The sequence below is a fragment of the Vespula vulgaris genome, chromosome 2 (assembly GCF_905475345.1).
Source record: "Vespula vulgaris chromosome 2, iyVesVulg1.1, whole genome shotgun sequence".
Classification (NCBI taxonomy): Eukaryota; Metazoa; Arthropoda; class Insecta; order Hymenoptera; family Vespidae; genus Vespula; species Vespula vulgaris.
Window position 1 is genome coordinate 2,081,987 of NC_066587.1, and position 21,900 is coordinate 2,103,886.

General features: G+C 28.7%; 3 protein-coding genes and 2 long non-coding RNA genes across 16 annotated transcripts; 2 read left to right on the forward strand and 3 right to left on the reverse strand.

The window, feature by feature from the left end:
* Positions 1–1,511: 1,511 nt before the first annotated feature.
* Positions 1,512–7,952, reverse strand: LOC127072962 (7SK snRNA methylphosphate capping enzyme-like). Of its 3 annotated transcripts, none has more exons than XR_007785635.1 (5): positions 7,805–7,952; positions 5,882–7,193; positions 5,591–5,809; positions 4,314–5,488; positions 1,512–2,886 (listed from the first exon to the last, which is right to left on the reverse strand). XR_007785635.1 is itself a non-coding variant. In XM_051013867.1 (5 exons), exons 2-5 carry the CDS (start codon positions 7,187–7,189, stop codon positions 2,851–2,853), a joined length of 2,598 nt encoding a protein of 865 aa, XP_050869824.1. In that variant the 5' UTR covers positions 7,190–7,193; positions 7,805–7,952; the 3' UTR covers positions 1,512–2,850. The 3 variants fall into 3 exon arrangements, 2 of the variants coding, with proteins under 2 accessions (XP_050869824.1, XP_050869825.1); XM_051013867.1 differs by having other exon boundaries at positions 1,512–2,865; positions 4,433–5,488; XM_051013868.1 differs by lacking the exon at positions 1,512–2,886 and having other exon boundaries at positions 4,495–4,646; positions 4,712–5,488.
* Positions 7,953–8,871: 919 nt separating this feature from the next.
* On the forward strand, positions 8,872–11,774 carry LOC127072966 (zinc finger CW-type PWWP domain protein 1-like). 5 transcript variants are annotated; one of them, XM_051013883.1, is made up of 6 exons: positions 8,872–9,359; positions 9,586–10,123; positions 10,384–10,623; positions 10,745–10,941; positions 11,074–11,184; positions 11,295–11,774. In XM_051013883.1, the coding sequence occupies exons 1-6, from the start codon at positions 9,261–9,263 to the stop codon at positions 11,646–11,648; spliced, it is 1,539 nt and encodes a 512-aa protein (XP_050869840.1). In that variant the 5' UTR covers positions 8,872–9,260; the 3' UTR covers positions 11,649–11,774. The 5 variants fall into 5 exon arrangements, with proteins under 5 accessions (XP_050869840.1, XP_050869837.1, XP_050869838.1 ...); XM_051013880.1 differs by having other exon boundaries at positions 9,103–9,318; XM_051013881.1 differs by having other exon boundaries at positions 9,103–9,318; positions 10,775–10,941.
* LOC127072982 (uncharacterized) lies at positions 10,623–11,894 on the reverse strand. The gene is made up of 3 exons (XR_007785638.1): positions 11,769–11,894; positions 10,864–10,939; positions 10,623–10,780 (listed from the first exon to the last, which is right to left on the reverse strand). It is a non-coding gene; the product is annotated as an uncharacterized LOC127072982 (long non-coding RNA).
* Positions 11,895–12,846: 952 nt separating this feature from the next.
* Positions 12,847–20,201, forward strand: LOC127072964 (la-related protein Larp4B). 6 transcript variants are annotated; one of them, XM_051013871.1, is made up of 11 exons: positions 12,852–12,944; positions 14,358–14,447; positions 14,535–14,901; positions 15,029–15,278; positions 15,426–15,566; positions 15,722–15,946; positions 16,120–16,265; positions 16,363–17,193; positions 19,206–19,410; positions 19,627–19,730; positions 19,862–20,201. In XM_051013871.1, the coding sequence occupies exons 3-10, from the start codon at positions 14,546–14,548 to the stop codon at positions 19,720–19,722; spliced, it is 2,250 nt and encodes a 749-aa protein (XP_050869828.1). In that variant the 5' UTR covers positions 12,852–12,944; positions 14,358–14,447; positions 14,535–14,545; the 3' UTR covers positions 19,723–19,730; positions 19,862–20,201. The 6 variants fall into 6 exon arrangements, with proteins under 6 accessions (XP_050869829.1, XP_050869828.1, XP_050869830.1 ...); XM_051013873.1 differs by having other exon boundaries at positions 12,928–12,944; positions 14,389–14,447; XM_051013876.1 differs by lacking the exon at positions 12,852–12,944 and having other exon boundaries at positions 14,535–14,633; positions 14,706–14,901.
* On the reverse strand, positions 12,896–13,893 carry LOC127072983 (uncharacterized). Its single transcript, XR_007785639.1, has 2 exons — positions 13,488–13,893; positions 12,896–13,390 (listed from the first exon to the last, which is right to left on the reverse strand). It is a non-coding gene; the product is annotated as an uncharacterized LOC127072983 (long non-coding RNA).
* Positions 20,202–21,900: the final 1,699 nt, after the last annotated feature.

The following is a 21,900-nucleotide window of genomic DNA, read 5'->3' on the forward strand; positions in this document are numbered from 1 at the left end:
GAGAAAGAAAGAGAGAAAAAAAAGAGAAGGAATTTTATGAAGATTATATATCAGGAGAAAATTGTTGCTGGTCAACATGCGTTCTCCTCTTATCTTACTCCGCCCTCAAACCCCTTGAAGTCCCCTTATAAATTTTCACAAAAATAAAATAATACATATATATATATATAACAAATTATTTAACAAAAAAAATGAAAAGGAAAGAATAAATAAAAAACACGTCAATTTTTTCGCGTACGTATTATTATCGCTTGTAAGCATTGCTCGAAATCCTCACTGCCAAGGCATCGAATTTGAGATTTTATTAAGTTACTTATATATTGAAAGTGCTTGTGCTATGAGCCACACAATAATATATATATATATATATATATATATATATATATATATATATATATATTATATATAGTCGAAAGAAATATAAGGAAAAATATATATACGATTTATATAATAAAAAAGCAATTGTATTTGTGTAAACAAATTCATACACAATATGAGATAAATATTGATGAAGAAGTTCTATTCTCTGAAATGATCCGTGAAAAGAGAAGAGAAAATTTGTACATTAAAACAAAATTTGTTAAAAAATCTATCTGTGTTAAATATCATGCACGATGTGAGATAGATGATGATTAAAATATTTTAAACTCAGAAATGAACTATGGAAAGAGAAAAGAAAATTTGTATTTAAAAAAAAGAATGATTTAAAAAATAGGAGAAGAATGATAAAATTTGTGTAATAAGAAATAAGAAAACTTCTTATTCAGCAAAATAATAATGTAATGGTAATAAAAATTATAATAACAATAATAATAATAATAATAATAATAATAATAATAATAATAATAATAATAATAATAATAATAATAATAATAAAATTTTTGTGGAAGGTTTAATCAACTTAATCAAATTTCTTGACTAAAAAAATTTCTCAAGATGATCATCATCTTGTTGTTAATAATAATTATTATTATATCGACAAAATTCACATATAAAATCCCACGTGGTTTTGTAATTATATTAAGAATAACAGTTGTCTGATGTATATTGTCGATAGAATCGGTTTAAAAATGGATTAAAAGGAAAAAAAATTATATATATATCAAAGATTCTAACATTTCTAATGATATTTGGTACTAATTACAAAGTTCATCTATGTATGTACATTGTAAGTACATATGCATGTATGTACAGAAGAAACACTAAATCTGTATGTATTGTATTGAATTGAAACTTTTCAACTTCGTATTTTTGGGCACTGCCTGTGCAAAAAAAAAATAAAAAAAGAACTAAAAAAATAAATAAACAAATAAGAGCCGTGAACGAGCAAAATTGATTCATAGAAAAATGTAAAGAAACATGTATCCTGATGTCACGAAATATATGAAATATATAAGTAGAATCTTACATGTATATTATGTCTATTACGTTGTATGAAATTTCTACTCGTTTCTTTTTTTTTTTCTTTTTTATGTAAAAGTACAAAGTGATCGTATAAAGAAAATAAAAAATAATTAAAAGCGATGTTTTTATTCTTCGTTTTTCTTATTCTTCATATACAGTACTTTTGTCGTTTTTTTTCTTTTGCATGTTTCTTAACAAACATTAGAGATTACGCCATACTATGTATATACTGCACTCAAAATTAACATGTATGTATGTAAAAGTGCATATGCATTCGCGGAGTCGATTTGTGCTACTTCTTTATCGCGTTCTATTTAATAACACTATACATACATAATGATTAAACTCATCATGTTTTGTATTTGTGTACATTCGAATCTATGTAATATATATATATACACTTCACGCTTATATGTAAACTTGTCTCTCTATAATGATATCAAATACCATTAAAAGACTCGAATTTTCATGATAAATATTTCCATCGCGAATTATATTATTCTCTCATAATGTGAGAACTTTACCATTTACTAAGGAAAATATCCCTTGAAATATATTGGTTTCTTTTTCTTTTTTTTTTTTTTTTTTTCATTCGCATAAAATACATTAAATGTATCCTACACAAAATATTATAATCAACAAGAGATAGAGATAGAGATAGAGAAAGAGAGAGAGAGAGAGAGAGAGAGAGAGAGAGAGAGAGAGAGAGAGAGAGAGAGAGAGAGAGAGAGAGAGAGAGAGAGAGAGAGAGAAGAAATATAATGAATATAGTATAGCAAGAAAAATCTTAGCATCGTATATAGTACATATACAACTCATTGTCTCAGAGTATTGTGTTAATTAGATAGACTAGATGAGAAGCAGAAATAAATCTCTACCTGTACAAGATATTTCAAATGACTTATACACCTATCGCCTCATTCTCTTTTCTTTTAATTTATTTTTTTCTCATTCATTCATACTTTTTTTCATTCTATTCTAAAACTGATTTGCGATAACGAATAATATTATATTATCAATTTTCTAATATTCTTATACCGAGATATATTATGTATATAACAAACGATAGAGGAAATGCTACTATACAAGCTTACTTCCCCTTTGACAGCTTTGTAAAACCGATTCATTAAAGAAATGCACAAAAAATTTTTCATCAATAGTCCAACAAATAATAAATAAATAAGACTTATGGAACGATAAATTTGATCACACTAAAAGTTTCATCTTTCTAAAGCCGAGAATCCAATCCGATCCATGATTTCAAGGATTCTGGAGTGAAATTCGTTTCTTCGTCTTGATCTATATTCCAATCAATCAATTCTTCATATTATTTCTCTCAAAGTAGAAGAATACAAATCTCAATGAATGTCCTTAGTTATTGTATTTGCACTGAATTATTATTTCCAAGTTGATCTCCAAGATGGTATATCCGAGTTACAGTGTCTGCTACTTTGGCATTATCTAAAACAAACACGAGTAATACTAGGCAACAGGTAATGTCCGCTGAGATATAATAATATTGTAATATTATAATAAACTCATGAAAAAAACAAAAAGACAATTTCTTTGCTTTATAATGAACATCGATCTCAAAAAACTATATTAAAGATAAGTAATTTATGAGTCTCACGTGTTCTTTCCAATATATTTATAATTAACACAAATTTTGAAAAAGTAGAATTTCTTTTATACATAAGTATTTATTATTATTTATTACTATATCGGATCTTTTATCATTTTCTGGATTCAGAATTAGGATGAAATTTTAATTTAGGGCTGAATCACGTGAGCACAATAATAAATTTATATCTTGAGATTCTCTCTTATTTACATTTTTAATTTTCCTACATTGAAAGACAGTAAACCCCAAGTTTAATAATCAGTCTTTCTAAAAAAAAAGCCTAATTTTAATATAAATATCTAAATTTTAATATAAATGTCTAATCATGCCCTCAATGATGATGATGATGATGATGATGATGATGATGATAACGATGACAATGATGCAACTAAATATTTTCAATATTTCAGGCACGTACTTAGAATTTATTTTTATTCTCTTTTGCCTGTTATTATTATTATTATTCTACAGACACAGCCAATATATATATATATATATATGCTTCACCGCGAATAATGTGTGTGTGTGTTTGTGTGTGTATGATTTTATTATTGGATTTAAATTTGTATAAAATTAATTTCTTTTAATATTGTCTAGAGAAATTTTAGAACAAATATTTTGTAAAAATAAACAAATTATATATTGTTTTATATCATTCTTTATAATTCTATTAAATTTTTTCATCTTATTTTTTTTTCTTTTTTTTACACAAATATATAAAACAAACAAAAGAGAAAAGGAGAGAATGAGAAGCATTTGTTTATAAAATTATAACATAAGAGAAAAACAAAAAAAAACATTAATTGCGACTATAAGTAAATGTTTATGGCCCGAGTTACTTATAATTGAAATGTCTGTCCATGTTTCACTTCGCGATGATAACGTTAAAAATTAAGAGAGAAAAACTTTTTCCCTCTTACATCCTAAAAATAGTTTTTTTTTGTTATGATCTAATATTACATACGTAAAAATTATTTTGAGAAAAAAAGTTTTAATTTATGTAAAGAAATCTGTTATTTAATAGTTTAACATTTGACAACTTATTTCACGATTTATTAATGCGTCGTCGAATGTATAACAACCAAAATGCTTTGTAGAATATGAATGATGATTAAACTTAAAACTGCTAAGATATTTTAGTAACGCTGATTTGTCGAAAAAGGAGAAAGAAACAAAAAAGCCTAGGAAGAAAATAAAAAAGAAAAAAAAAAGAAAAAATTAGGAAAAATTGACATGAAAAAGTACATGAATAATCTACGGACTATTTGCCTGGAGAAAAATCACTCACTTTGTACATTAACGTAATCAACTAAAATTAATAATGATTTATGTCTTCTTGTTTTACTAACATTCATACAATTATTTTTTTACTCAATCTTGTAATCAATTTTACGGACATGTCCGTACCTGTTGATTTTCGTTTGCCGATTTATCATTGACATCTTTAGTTGTAACATTCCTTTTATCTTGATGGAAGTCAGATTTACTCGATAATTGCGTTTCTAAAGATCCTTCATTGTTCGATGTATTGCTCGAAACTTGAACACGATCCAAATTATGGAATGACTTTTTGGAAGACTGTACAGACAGTCTGCATGCTTCATTAGTTTTCTCTGAGCTCCTAAAATTAATTTTCTGGATAGTACATTTGTCTTTAATAACATTTTTATTCTGTAATGGTTCAACCTGTTCTTTGTGTGTCTTGTTTTTATTCTCATTAGTTCTCAATGTTCCAGATGTCTTTTTCTTAGTATCCTCGTCGATTACTTTTTTATCATCGGCCAATCGCTTTACTCCAATTTTATTATTAATCATCCCATCATCCTTATTATCCGAGTATTCTATAACTTTTTGCATTTCTTTTACATTATGTTCAATGTTAGATTTATTAGCATGTAATACTTGCAATGTAGATTCTTTTGTCTGTTTGCTATTAACATCTTGCGTCTCTACATCAACTTTATGATGTTCAATATTTACATCGACATAACACATTTTTGACATTTCCATAGGTTGACTGTTGTCATTATTATGACCAGGTGTATCATAACATGGTGTAGCACTAGGCGCATAAACATTTTCTAATTGATCATACTGATTTATTGATTCTCCACTTTGTTGACTGATCTCTGACATGTTGCCTTCTTTATTATCTTTTGGAAAAAGATCTCTTTCGTATTGTCTACGTTCTAAATCCTGTTGATCTCTCCTTTCGTGTCGTACTTGAGTATTTTCAATAGACACGCTCGATACGGAAGTATTTACATTTTCCAAATTCTCTGTGTTTTCTGTAATAGAGGCAACTTTGGTGAATAATTGAATAGGTCTTTGGAATCCTTTCGATGGATGTGGAGGAATAGATACAACTTCGCATTTACTAAAGCCTACTTCAGGAGATAGTAAATACTGTGTGAACTTGTTAGGAAAGAATTCAATACTCTGATAATTTTTATATATTCGTTCCTGAAACAAATGAAATAGTGATTTGCACTCTAATAAAAAAAATATAAGTATATGTACATGAAAAATCCGAAAAACTTAAACAAAAAACTGAAAGATACATACCGTGAGATTCTTTTTTCTACCATAGCTACCCCATCCTTGTGGCTCCAATACTAACACACCACCTGGACATAATTGCGCATACATACGTTTGAAAGCTCGTTTTAATCCAGCATCTCCATAATTTAAATGTATCCATTTGGTAATGGATAAACAGAGAATTGTATCAAACTGAGGTTGTTCCAAGCATAAGAGAGCATCGTCTTCTAATACATAATTTCCCTGTGTTCAAATGTAACAATTATCAGTATATATTCTATTTATTATTCTACTCGAATTAAAAATTTATATTACCTGTACAAAAGTAACGTTATAAGGAAAACCTCTATGATTTTTATTTTTAGTGAAACCAGGAATGTCAATGGGTCCATAATTAATTGGCATAGACATAGGAAAAAAGTTTGTATCTGAATCTCTTTGCCCTTCACCATTGTCCTCGTTGCTTGCAGGTGACTGAACGCAGTTCACATAATGTTTAACATTCTTGCGTGCAATTTTAATAAGCATTCTATCAATATCGATACCTGTCACACTTCGTGCCATTAAATCTCTCGCAACTGATAAAGTAATATGTCCAATATTGCAGCCTATGTCAAGAATGTCTTTTCCCAAAAATAAGTGTTTACGCTGAGCAAATACAGTCAATCTTGTATCCACAACATGATGTGGATTGCGGTATCCATAATATTTGTTGTAATTTCCATACTGATAACGGGCATCCTTTTCTTTAAAATTTGGTAAGGGTTGCTGTTTTTTCTTTTTATCTTGGCTAGGACGATGTTGTGGTCTAGGCTTCCATGCACCAGGTTGAGGAATAACTGGACTCACTATTTTATCTTTCACATCCAGCTTTCTTAATCGTTTATCTTTAAGATCTTCCAGTCCCTTTAGACGTAATTTAACTTTATCCTTGTGTGGACTTTCCAATTTACATTCTTTAATTTGGTTTTCTGGTGGAGAATCAGAAGCAATATCTTCTGACAAAGACGTAACTCTTTCTGAAGCACTACTGCCATTTGACTCTACAGAATTTATAATATCGTTATCTTTCATCTCTATTTCTTGCACTTCCTTTGCATCATCTTTCCCAGAGCCCGAAGAAGCGCGTTTTCGCTTTTTATTTCGTCGTTTGGAGCCTTTTTTTGTTGGGGAAATAAGTTGTTTTTCATATTCCTCATTATCGTTACAATTGCTTAAATTAAGAGGATCACAAATATTTGGTGGAATTATAACTTCAATTGCTTCTTTTTTGTGCTTAGGCGTTGGTAAGGGACTGGATTTTGGAGTAACTGCATTCATAGCTCTATTTACTTCTTCATCTTGCATACTATTTAAATTTAATGGATCACATATATTACCACCCAAAAGAAATTTAGTTGGTGGTATGATAATACCCTCCTTCTTCCTACGTTTGTACGGTGGAAAAAATTTAGTATTATTGGTAAAACTTTGTAACCGCTTCCGTCCAAATTTAAAATGACGACTATCTTCATGCTTGTGCTTTTTATGTGAAGAAGTGAAGACTTTTCGAGATTTTTCATTATCTTTCTTGTTAATCTGACTGGTCTTTGTTGATCGATCGTCTTGAGTAGTAGCAGACATTATTCTAATAAAAAACAAGAATTAATATTAAAATATCAATTGGAACTATACAAGGCATTAATTAAAAAATGCAATAAAAATAATATACTTAATATAATTAAAACATAATAAAGTTACAAAAAATTAAAAAAATTTAAGATTTATGTTCCAACGTCTTATTCATAAGATAGTATAAAAAAGAATCATATCACTGATACTTCTAATAAAAAAAATAATTTTAAAAAGTAAAAAAATGAAAATTATTTATATATATCCATAACACATCTAATTCTGAGATATAAAAAATAAATATATATGTACTATTTATTTTATATACTATTCATAAAGATTTCCTATAAAAAATGTGAAATAAATAATAGGTAAAGCTTTCCCATTAATTATTTTACATAACGTAATAATATAAAAAATTTCACTATTTTTGAATCAACATATAATAATTTATAGGTTGAACATGTAATAACGAAATATTCGTAGTATCTACGTAAAATTTATCATTCCCGCGATCGCGCATGCGCAGAACGAATTCGTGCGCACTGTAAACGGAATGATCACTAATACCCGAAGTTTTCGTTCGGCATTTCGCCGCTTTATAACCGTATCACGTTAATAACTTACCTTTTAATAGTTTTTAATCGTTATCAGTTAATTCCAGACGCAATGTCTCCCAGAATCAAACATAAAAATGTTGACTAATCGATAATACACAAGAGGAACACAGGAAAGTACACTCGACTCAGAACTCTTGCTCTGCACCCATTGACGGTAGAAAATAGCTGCTTCGCTCGCTCCGCTCAAACTCCATTTTCTATGTGGATAGCTGACGCGAGCCGAAGTCACCTTCGGTTACCTTCGGCAACCGAGCCGAATTCAATCATAAAAAAGAGCGATCGCGTCACTAACAAAATAGTCACTCTATGATAGTAGAAACAATTTGATTTTATAAACGATTATTATTATTAAATATATAATATATTTTATCGATGCAGAAGGAACACTCACATATATACGTATATGCGTTTGTATTTGTAATTATATTTATAAAATACAAGTTAACATCAAAAACCGTTAATACAACATTTCTTGTTCACGATGTATATATGTAGTTTATAAAGCAGATTTAAAATGAAAACTTTCAAATTAAAATATTGACTATTTCAACGTAAATATTTTTATTTCAATCGTATAAAACTCTCTTTTTTTTTAAATCAAATAATTACGTCATATGAAAATTAATTAGGTTCGTACACGGTGTAAATGATAAATAAATAGAAAGAGAAAAAAACAAAAAAAAACAAATAAAAAAATTATATATTATGCGATCAGCTAACATTTATCAATAATACAAATTACCTGATCAAGTTAATCAAAAGAGTCGTCGTGTTGGTTTAATTTATTAAATCGTTTATACATTTACCAATACATATAAAAATACGTGTATCAGGAGTTTTGATTTCAATTATCTCATCGAAGAGGCAATAAATTTTTTTTATCGTTTCTCTCTCTCTCTCTCTCTCTCTCTCTCTCTCTCTCTCTCTCTCTCTTACCTCTTTTATTATGGTATTAATATTATGATTAAACTCGATCAAATTTCATCATTAATAGTCCATTTCTATTGGCTAACATCGTCCTCGTTAGTTACCGTGTGCAATCTCGTGCGAACCCCGTATTAAATGTGGCGGGTTTCTCGACATTAAATTATTGACTTTCCATAAAAACGTTATTATAGTATTTAAAATATCTTAATTATTAGTATATTCTATTATTGTAGTAATTAAAATATTTAAAATATTTAAAATATTATTGTAATATTTAAAATATCTGAGGCACAAATTATTAAAATTTACAAAAAATTGTCAATTTAAAAAAATCGCTTTAATTCAATATTTTTCAATTTATATATTTAAAATATATATATGATGAATTTCTCTAAAAATTCTCTATTTAATCTTAATTCTATTGAAGAAATAGAACAGAGTATGAAAAATTTCAATATAAATAGTAAAAAAAATCTTTTTCATTATTATGACGTAACAACTTCTCAAACTTTTGACAATGAAAATCCTTTTGAACAATGTCCCTATGTCTGTACAAGATCATATGTTTCTTCAACCGAAATGGATTTATCAAAGGTATCTCTCTTTCTCGTTCTCTTTATCAAATATATATAAAAGTAAGTTATTACATAAACAATATTTTAATTATACACTTTATATATAAAATATTAAATTATGTAAGTAATTTCTATTTTTAATATTCTTATTCTAATAAGAAGGAAATTTCTTTTTTCACAAATAAGCTTTTCTTATATAAATACCATATTTAATAATGATTGAATCATTTATTAAAAAATACTTAATACATAGAATGAGACAACAGATATTATCTTTGCTTTACAGCACAATCAAGAAAATTATATTGTTCGAGCAAACAATACTATTGAAATTAGTAAACAGACACCAATAGTAAAAAGACCTTTATTGATACCTACAACGCCAATAAAGAAAACTAAACAATGGAACAGAAACGAGTTAAAGCCAAAAAAGTTAACGTATCAAGATGAAAGATTCTATGAGATCAATGATAGGGATAGTGGTGTTGTTCTTGAATCTGAAAATTATCTGAATAATACTGAATATTCTGAGATATGTAATACTATAAAATACAATATATTTCAACAAGAGAATAAAAAAACAGAAAAAATACCTAATACAAAGGGAGTAACACAAAATTCCGACATATTAATAGAACCAAGAATCACTAGATCGATAACAAAAAAGTTACAATTGTATAAAAATAATGAAAATAATATACAAGAAATACAGGAAATAATAGAAACACCCAGAAATACAAAAAATAGTACAACGACAAAAGCTATATGTAGTAAAAAGTCAACTAATTATAGTAAAAAGAATCAAAACTTTTGTGAGAGAAAAGGTATTAATAATAGAAATGAGTTTACTCATTTACGTATATAATGAGATATATCAATGCTTCTAAAAAAAATATATTTATCTATTTATTGTCTTAACTTCACATAGAAAAGTTAATATATTGTAAATATTTGTATTCCATTACACAATATAATCGTATTTAATGAAAGAAAATTTAAATGTTTCACTTATTTTATTTAGTGCATAGTGTGATCGTTGATAATTGAATTTGTTAATTTTAAAAAAGAAACTTTATTATTTTAGAACGTAAGATAAATAATTTGGATAGATATATTGTAAATGAGAACGATCACAATATGCCAATGTTGTCTCAATACAATGGTAATGGAACATGGCAGGATAAATTACAATGGTTACAACCACGTCGAGATATAGGTATGTGGATACAATGTTGTCGAAAAGAATGTAAAAAATGGAGGTATACCATAGACTATCATGATCCAGTAGATGTACCTCTTATATGGTATTGTGAAATGAATTCTGGTAAACAAATTTCTCAAAATAAATACATTGATGATATTATTAAATAAAAAATTATAAAATCCTTCACTTTGTTAGACAACTTATTGGCATAATTCTATAGTTAAAATATTTAATTTTATAGATATGAAAATAGCATCATGTATTATTCCAGAAGAACCTAAGCCAGAAGAAATAGAATCTGATTTAATAGAAAATAAATATAACGCTGGAAGTATAGTATGGGCAAAAAGAAATACTTACTTATGGTGGCCTGCTATGGTGGATGATTGTCCTATTAAATTTAGATATTATGAATTGAAAAGAAACTCTATAATTCCTGTAAGTATAAATATAAATAGATATCTAGATACAGTATTCCTTTTTTATGATAATAAAGTTTTTTATAAATATACATATCTATATTTGTGCAAACTAAATATATTACATTAATTTATTTATATGTAATTATAGGTGAAATATCATGTGATATTTTTTGATCAAAAAGAATTAATACATTCATGGGTTAAATGTAAAAGTATTAAACCCCTTATTATCAATAAGAATAATGTATTTCTTGAAAAGGTATTTACATAAAAAATTCTAATGTATATTAATATATGATTAACTGTATAAAATAAATATATAATTTTGTTTTTTATAATTCACAAACTTCGTATTCTTCTTTTTTACAGGTTTCTAATAATGTTAAATATGGAAATAGAATAAAAGAAAGTTATAATTTAGCTTGTAGTGCTATTCCAATGACAATTTTAGAAAGATTAAAAAATTTCAGTTTAGTGGCTCTATACAAATCTGAAAGAGTACTAAGTAATAACGTAAACAATAATATCGTTTCTACTGACAATTACAAAAGTATTGTTACAACAATTGAAACAGTATCACACAATAATATCAAAAAATCAAATACTGAGTTTATTCCAAATTTAATAGATTTAGATGAAATCATTCCAAGTTCTCAACCAAAACTAGACGCTACTATTCAATCAAAAAAAAGGAAATTTCAAAGGAAAAATCAAGCTAGTTAAATAATCTGAACATTAAAAATTAAACATTGAACATAGAAGTTATAAATCTTAGAAATAGATCTAAATTCAGTTGTTTCAATTCTGAAAAAAGAAAAAGAAAAAAACCCAAATTGTACATACGATATATGTATATTTAGTTGAATTTTTGATGATCATCGATGATATTTTTAAGCGATTACTTCTTCGTGTTCCATTTCTACTATCGTTAGAAGCAGAGCTTTCCATTTTTCTCTAACAAGATCGTTAGAAGCACAAATAATACTTTTTAGTTTTTTATATATAATACAATACTTGATGTTACATGAATAGCTATATAACACAGTGACTAATTACATCATAAGTAGAAAGAAATAAATTCATGTAACGAAAAAAAAAAAAAAAAAAAAGAAAGAAACTATCATTATTTATTTGTATTAGTTTTTGAACGATAATCATTAATTTTAATACTGGTCCATGATAAAATCTCTACTATTATATCGAAGTAATAAATAAAAATTTAATAAAAAATCAAACACGCGTAACATTCGCAAACATGGTTTGTCACGATATCTCGTGAGCTAGATACGTACTATTCTCGTAGTCGATAAAATGCTATTTGTACGTACGAACATATACATCTTGGAATATTTTTCTTTTAGTCTTTTCTTTTTTTTTTTTTTTTTTTTTTTCTTATCAAATCCTATTACATTTATGACATGCATATGTAAAATTGCACGTCATTTTATATAATATACAATCTAAGATTTTTTAAAGTTAAAACATTAAAATATGTACGTGAATTATATAGGATCTTGTAGGTACATATATTTATTAACGAACACGATACAAAGTTAAAATGAAATATATAAACGAATATTGAATACATAATTATATAATATCGCAAAATAATAAATTTTGGAATAATTATAAAACTAGACAAGGAAAAAAAATTAATTATTAAGTAAATTCTGAATAAAAGTAATTGAAAAAAGTTTTGTATCAAATAGTACGAAATAAAGTCTTTGTTTTGACGTTATTTTTACATTTAATTTAATTCGTATGTCGCGCCTCTATGATGAGATAGACGTGGATAGACGACGTAATATCACAAATATCGTCATCCGAAATGAAAACGTCGAATCACTTTAACTTTAGCGGGGAAATTTTAGGATTTTATCGAAATAACCGATAGATATCACTTTCGTCGAACTACATACCAACGACCCATAATGCACTGAGCCACGGCATGTGCCTTTCTGTGTCAGCCATTTTGTAGTTTCCTTGAGAAATTGTGTGTTGAGTTGATTCTTCCTCTCGGTAAGAATTTTGTTAAATTGCCAATTGGCGCTAATCACATTTATCCAAATGATATAGAAGATAATAATAGGGTAGATATACGGGCTATAACGATTTTTTCATTTGTTAAAACGTGGAATAAGATTTCGTTTTTAGCACACAGAGTGTTCTGTGTGTGCTCACGGTACTTACATACCCGAGTATACGAAGCAGTAAACGAAGCTTCCTAAAGGCATTAAGTGATAAAGACACATGGAATTCAGAATTGTTTTACAATGAATAGTGATTTCGGTATCGATCTATGATATACGAAAGTGTACTACTCGAATGCTTACGATTCGTACATGCCTGCGTGCTCGTTCGCCCGGCCAGCATCTCACTCTATATTTGGCCAGTCGTCTCCAACATATTGCATATCTTGCCTTTTATAAATTTTTACTTTTTATGCCGCAACCTTTTCCGAAGAGCTATATCAAAAGGATACAATGTGACGTTCGAATCTATACGCGTGACAGTAGCATAGGAACTTTCAATAAGAGTTCAGAAATTTTAGCATGTGCTTACCTCTCCTCTACCTTACATTCTCTCTCTCTCTCTCTCACTCTCTTTCTCTCACATCATTTTGCTTTGCAATTTGCAATCTTTTCGATGTCGCTTTATTCTTATTCTATCCTTGTTGTAACATTAAATTCATTAGTAGTTAGTAATCTACTTTAGGAACTAAATATTTTATTAATGGGAAAATTTTCGAAGTTGACATTTTCTTATGCTTTCTGTCTCCGTCCCTCTTTCACTCTCTCTCTCTCTCTCTCTCCCTCTCTCTCTCTCTCTCTTTATCTCTCTCTCTCTCTCTCTCTTCCCCTCCTCTCTTCCCCACTCCCCCTTTTCCTCGTTTCTCTCTACTATCTGGTCAGTGGAAGTACAATGTATGATGCAGCAGATGTTTAAGCAATTTGTTTTAAACTCATTTCTATATTAGTGACAATTGTGTGTTATTAATCATAGAATTTTTTTAAATATTTAAATAAGTTATTTTTTTTCTTCAACATTAACAATGTACTAGCTTTTTGCAATATTTCAATTCTTTTTTAATATATGATGGTAGTGGCAATAATATTTAAGAGCTATAATAAGAAGTAATATAATACCTTAATTTAAAAAAGTAATTATATTGCAAAAATATTTTATATAATCTTGTTTTATATAAAAGTTTTATATATCTCCACATGTAAGTTCACTTTTAAGGTTATTTAAATACACACACACCCAAAGTTTAATTTCTATTGGAATTTGTAATTAGAAATCTTTTCTTTGTTGATGATGTAATTATTACTTCTTTTTATTCTTCTTTTATATAATTTTTTTTCAACAAAGTATATACTTCGTTATCTTTTCGCATATAAATTATGAGATATTTGAAATCTTTTGTCACAGTTTCCTTTATCGAGTAAAATTTTTACTGCAGACATATTAAGTAACCATTCGACCGCATTAAATAGATAAAAAAAAAAGTATATATATAATGTAAGTATTAAACAATTAATTTCAGTAGAATGTCATATAATTTTATTAGTTTATCTCTAGTACTAAACTTTATTCTATTCTGTTTAGGGTACGTGTACATGAATGGGGACATTGGGAAGCTCCCACCAGGGGCGGTTTATCCGACCACCCCTGAAACTTTGGGTCCAGTTACGGTTGCGATTGAAAGTAATGCATCTAATATAGAATACAGCATCATGAATGGAGCACAAAGTGGAAATGAATTAACCCTTGATGCAGGTGTTAATCTATTGGAGTCTTCGTCGCAACATGCCGTAGGTATTGCAGGTGCAGTAGGATATAATCGTGTAGATGTTGCTACATTAGGTGATGTGTCAACTCCTCCAACCACGATGGCAGATCTGTCTGCTTCTGGCATACCTCTGGATCAACTCAAACAGATGCTCTCTTCACAGCTTGAATATTATTTTTCCAGGTATTGTGATCACATTTGTTTTGTAATATTAATATTTTCAATTTATAATAATAATAAATCATGTATCAATATGAATTATTTGTTACTCGTATTAAATGATGTAATATGTTGTGGTAATGAATTATAGAGAGAATTTAGCCAATGATACATATTTATTATCGCAAATGGATAATGATCAATATGTACCCATATGGACAGTAGCTAATTTCAATCAAGTGAAGAAGTTAACAAAAGATATAAAGCTTATAACAGAAGTGTTAAGAGAGTCTCCAAATGTCCAAGTGGATGAAGAAGGTCAAAAAGTAAGACCTAATCATAAACGGTGTATTGTCATTCTGCGTGAAATACCTGATAGTACACCATTGGAAGAAGTTAAGGTTAGTCATATCTCATGTTAAATTATCTCAATAACTTCGGATATTAATCTATAACTTTCTATTGATCTATCATTTCTTATCAATTATTAAACATATCAAATCTTTAGAAAATTAGATTTAATGCTTTTCTGTGAACTGCAATTCTAGAATTTATTCTCTGGTGAAGGATGTCCAAGGTTTATTTCTTGTGAGTTTGCTCATAATAGCTCTTGGTATGTAACATTTGAATCTGATGAGGATGCTCAAAAGGCCTATAGGTTTTTACGTGAAGAAGTTCGAGAATTTCAGGTAAATTTTTATTATTTCCCTCTCTCTCTCTCTCTCTCCTCTCTCTCTCTCTCTTTTATCTTTTTTCCCCCTAAATATTTGGACAAGAGAAATTTTATTTCTGTAGTATGATAAAGTAGGTAAAAATTTAACTATCATACGCATTTTTTAATCAGGGAAAGCCAATAATGGCTCGAATCAAAGCTAAACCAATGAATAGGTTACCAATACCTGTTGTTGCTGGAGTAGGTGGCATCAAAAATGGGTATAGAACTCCACCACCACCGCCCGTTTATGATCCGAGTAATTATACGGCTGGACAACAACGCTTCCTATATACAAACGGTACCACTATGCCACAAACTACTATGCCACCTTATGCTAATCAGGTTCATGTTTATGTGAGTATAAATAACTTGTATTGTATAAAGAAGTATAAATAAACGTATGTGTACACACATACACACATTTCAATATTTATATTTATATATATGTCAAACTTTATAAGCTACCTTAATAAATGTATATATATTTTCTTTTCTTTTCTTTTCTTGTTTCTTTTGTTTTTATTTAGCATCAACCTTTTTATCCTGCTGGAATGATGCCTTGGGGGCCAGCAAGTCCTGCTTATTTCGATATGTCCAGTGTTTTCACAATGAATCGAATTACCCCTCATAGTACATTTAAACCTCATAATACAAGATACAATCCAAGACACAGGTAAGAAACTACAAATAAATATTTTATAATAAGTATATCAATCTAATAAATATATAATAGATATTCATAGATACGTATTTATATGTTTAACATATAGAAATAAACAAAGAAATGGTTCTGAAAGAGGTTGTCCAATGGATAGTGGAGGTGGGATGGTACCTATAGGTCGTACATCACATCCTCCAATAAGTGGGGGACCAGTATCTTTGGCAACGCCATCTCCTACTTTTACATCCAATTTACCTACAATAAAACCTACTTCTGTTTCCTGTCAGAGCGGCACAAAGTTCCATTCCTCTCATGCAGGTCTGTCTACTGCGGAAATGCAATATAACAGTAACCACTCAACAAAAGGGCCACAAGAAAACGATGTACAGACGTTGGAATCTGGAGGACAATATCCACGTCATCGTATACATCGCCGGACCAAAGATCAAGATACTATTTCCAAGGCTAACAATAATGCTCTACCATCGATCAGGGAGTCCACTGTTAGCAGTAATAACAACACACAATACAATCGAGGGGTACAATTTGACTTGGAAGCTTCTGCTTTTCCCCCTCTTCCTGGCCTAGACGCCGACCTTACGAAAACCCATAATACATCTATAGAAACTGTTAATAACGACAGTTCACAGTCACAAAATAGACTGTCAGATGTGGTAAAGGGAACAGCAAAACTAAAAAATATAAAGGAGAAAGATTCCGCGACTAATTATCAACAGTTGGCAAATAGCAGTAGGTCGGCAAGTCCTGGATCGAGCGCTGGTGGACATACTGGTTTATTAGAGGCTACCACTGGTTCTGGAGGTGCAAATACACCTGCTGTACCCACAGTCTCAATCTCCAATCCTTCTGCTAGCAACACTGACTCCACAGACATCGCCCTCAGCACCATCACCCTCACTCCTCCGTCGTCTCCCGATAAGTGAGTGTGCTTTATTTTTATATATATGTATATGTACGCACTATACGTATATGTTCTATATATGCATACATATATATGCGTATATATATACATAAATACAAATATATGTATATATATACATGCATATAACACGCGGTCATATTCGTGTTTACGCGTTAACACGGACGCTTTATTTGATCTTTTTTCTTAATAAAGAAAATTATCATTCAATCACTGTGTGCAACTATAAATTGTTGCCACTGATCGAGTCATCTTATGGATTTCGTATGTGTGCACTCATGCGTGTATAGGCGCGATCTTAGCACGCACGTAACGTGCAATCAGTGGGTGGCTGTAGTAACGATATACGTCGCATGCGCATTCACACGTGACACACACATACACACTCACAAAGCAGGCGGGCGCGCGTGAACGCGCGCGCATGAATAAGCGATACGAAATTGAAGTGTGCAAAACTGTGCTTATATGTTGGTTGCTTTAGTGTTTTCTGTTATATGGATGTAGTTATTATCCTCATTCTTGTTTTTTATATTACATTGGTAATCAAGACATATTTCATTGTTTCAACGTTATATTATATAACACATAATCTTACTGCTTGTATGTAGGAATTTACATTACAAATTACTTTCTTACTATAAGGTTCCTGAAATTTTAAGATTGCAACATTATATATTATATATTATATACATTTAAATATATATTACAATATCTTAAACAAAACATATTAAGACTCAGGTGAACCATTCTTAAATTAATTTCTATTTCTTTTTAATGTATTGTGGTGGGTTAATTTCTATAACAGTATTCAGTAGTTTCACTGTGCCATTCCTTTTATTAAAAGATACATTTCTATAGTGACTTTGTTTAAAGGAGTTTGCACAAATTTTATTAATGTTTCATGGGAGCTGCATTATTTTTGTTTGGTTTCTCTCTCTTTTTTTTTTCTTTTTTTTTTAAATAAAATAATTGCATGGCAATCAAACATATAATGCATATAATCAACACATTTTTCTGGAGATCAGTAAAATACAGTGTTGTTGTAAAATTGTTGTTTTTAAATATGATCAGAAATTAATATTGTTTGTAAATGTCCGTAAAAATTATTAAGTTTTTATATAATGAACATATATTTTTTGTAAAAGTGTGTGAAGTACTTAAAAGATATTAAATAAAAGGCGCATACAATTTGCATGAAAAAACTATTGACTACAATTTAGTAAGGCAATTTTATTATTAATTTTTCTTTTTTATCTTTCAAACTTACTCAGTTTAGTTTATTATAAATTCACACATTTCAAATATTTCTATATATTTTTAATTCTTTTATTTACTTTAACAAACAAGCAGAAAGTCAATTATGTCCTAGCTGTTCTATTTTTTTCTTTTATTTACTATTACCACCACAATTTACTATCAACATCACCACTGTCACTGTCATTATCACTGTCACTGTCACTGTCACTGCCGCTGGGGCCGGTATTAATATTATTATTACTATTATTATTATTTTTAATTTTATTATTATTATTTGACAATGATGATAATGATGATGTTGATAATTATATGAATAATAATAATAATAATGACAATGTGAAAGGAATATTATCATTATTATTAATTATTCACACTAGTGCTGGTCCTAGTGCAAATGTTTAATATTAATATTATTAGCATCATTATATTGTTGTTAATTATTCAGCTACAAGTTAATTCTAGAAGCATTTTAATTTGCGATCATAGTTTTTAATATAATAATATGTTTTTTACATACATGAATATGAAAAAAATATATAACTATAGGATTTCATTGTCAGTGAAGGTAAATAAATGTACGTATATTGGTTTGCTAACAATGTGTTGCAAATTTTGCACAGACCTGTTCCCTTTTATAAATACTATATACTAATAATACTTTTGTGCATGATTTTTTATTTTGTGTGCAATGTTTTCTTCCTTTGTATTTATTGTAATAATATCTATGTATATATATTGTACTTATGCATGCTCAGGTATAGTTCTTTCTTACTGAAATGCACCGCTGACAGATCTATAAAGACTGATGACTTGAACATGATGAATGGTGTGGATGAGGCCATAACTACAAATACAAATGCAGCAGAAGAGTCTGATCCAGTGACCAGGTGCGCTTGTAACATCCCTACTGCCTCACAGAATTCCCAGTTACATACTGGAGTTACATCTGCCTTTCCTTTAGTGAGTATGTTTTTGTATGTTAAGTTTATCCATAAATTTGCTTTTACCATTATTATTTCCAATTTTAAAAGCCATACTCTCTTTGTATGCATCTAAATAAAATTTCTCTATATAAATGGTAATAATTTAAAATATCTGGTTTTTATAAAAAAAATTTTATATATATAAACAGCAAAATATAAATTTTTAATTTCATTATCGCATTTTTTATCTTAGGATGTTACAAAGCCAAGCTATGCTCAAGTAGCACAACATTGTCGTGACTTACCTTGTACAAAACATAAAACAGATGAAAAAGATGGAAACATCTAAACTATTAAGTGAGTAATATTTTTCTATATTTTTGTTATTATTTTTTTACTTTGTAGATATTTTTTTATTTTAGATTTAACACAATATGTATATAGTGCATGAAAAAGTTAAAAACAACATAACATTAGTATATTTACAGATACTGCTACAATGAATTTCAATATTTAGCTATATTACCATTAATTTGGGTTGAATGGATTGAATGCGCTACTGCTTTCATCCTAAAGTGGATGTGGTGGAAACGAAGAAAACTTTTTACATTGTACAGTGACTTTGCCTACAATGAATGTGTATTGATTAACTATGGATCATAAACAAATTATTTCGAGAGACAGCGATTGCCCTACATTTAAGAGTTACGTTTACTGGCAGAACAACATGTTGCATAGAAGAATATTGTTATTGTTTTGGTTCTGTAATTTTGGAGGTACATATTTGTTAGCTTGTAAAAATATTAAGCTAATGTATTAATCTTTTAATTCCTTTCTCTCCTAACTTTTGCCCCCTCCCCTTCCCCGAATTGCCTACACACTTCACAATACAGGGCCGTAACTGGGAAATATTGTCTTAGTGCCAAAAAACTTGCTATGCATATTTTTTAATAGATACTGACCTTTTTCTTTTTTTTTCTTCTCTCTCTCTCTCTCTCTCTCTCTCTCTCTCTCTCATTCTATTTCTCTCTCTCTCTCTCTCTCTTTCTCTCAATTAGCAACCATATCATCTTGGCAAAAATATAATGTTTTTCATATAACGCAAGCAACAGACTGAACCTTTGATATAGGTTTCTTAATCTTAGTTAATTGTATGTGTACATAATTGAGCGAAATATATTTTCCAGAATATTGATTATGTATATAAAGAGATAAACAGCCACACACAATAATAGACAACTTTTCAGTTCGCATTCTTTTTACTGAAATCTACTTCATTCATCTGTTTGTATAGTTACTCTGCTTTTAGCTAATATTTGCTTATTTATCTGCAGCTACGATTAAACATGTAAATATTTAATATATGAAGAACAAGAAAAAAAAATAAAAATAAAAATAAAAACATTATCAAAGAATAAGTACTCTAGAATTTCAGAAAGAATTATCGATTAAATAAATTATTAAACAAGGTATATATAAAGTAAAAAAAAATAAAATAATAAAAAATTTAATTGTATTACGTAGCATCTTGCATAGAAAAACTCTGGAGTGCTTTTGGAAGTTTAGCTAAAATTAATAATTTTGTTTAATAATAAATCAAATTCATAACATGGGCAAATATATATAATGTGTATGTGTGGGAGCACTTGTTTTGATATTGCTAGATGTAAATAAAATTAAACTTGCAGTCGTTAATACTTGCAGTATTTTGAGTTAGATTATAATATAAGCTATTTAGATAACATTGTTTGAGAGAACCATCCACATTAGAATGAAGATTGTATACGTTGGTGTGTTATATTTTCCATTTCAGAAGTTCGTTTTCATTTCAAGATTAGCGAGAGAGTAATGTTTTCACACTTTCTGTGAATATTTATATGTAATGGTACAAAATTATTAAATAAAAAAATCTCTAAAACATTAAGGGAGTAGAAATTTATAAGATAAAATCAAAAGTTTTTCTCTGCTGAGACATGTATTTGACACAATATATATTTACGTTAAAATATAAATTATAAAACAAATTTTGAAAATATAACATTCCATGGTGTTCCAAATACTTTCTAGTCTTTACTAGAGAAGCTTTAAGTGATTTATTCCAATTATAATCAGACACAGATTAATCTGAAGTTAATCGTTATCAATATTCTGGAATATATTATTCTGTTTCTATTGATCAAAAGAAACAACTGTTATAAAATATTGGAATACCTGATTACGGCACTGACTTTCCTTTTTGATGACACTGTTACAAGAGATAACATACCATTTAGAATTATGCTTATAAGCAAGTAATATAAGAAATGTCAGAAAAATATGGTCTTTGAGCACACATTTAAGTGCCTCAAGTGTTGTGTATATTACAGGAGCTTGGCTTTAGATGTTATATGATTATATGTACCTATACATTATATAGTAAAGAGCGCATATGATATATTTGTTACTGATATGCGTACAGAAATTGAAGTAACGGATGCTGAAACAAAAAACCAATCTCCTAAATAATGAAGAATTATCAATGAGAATG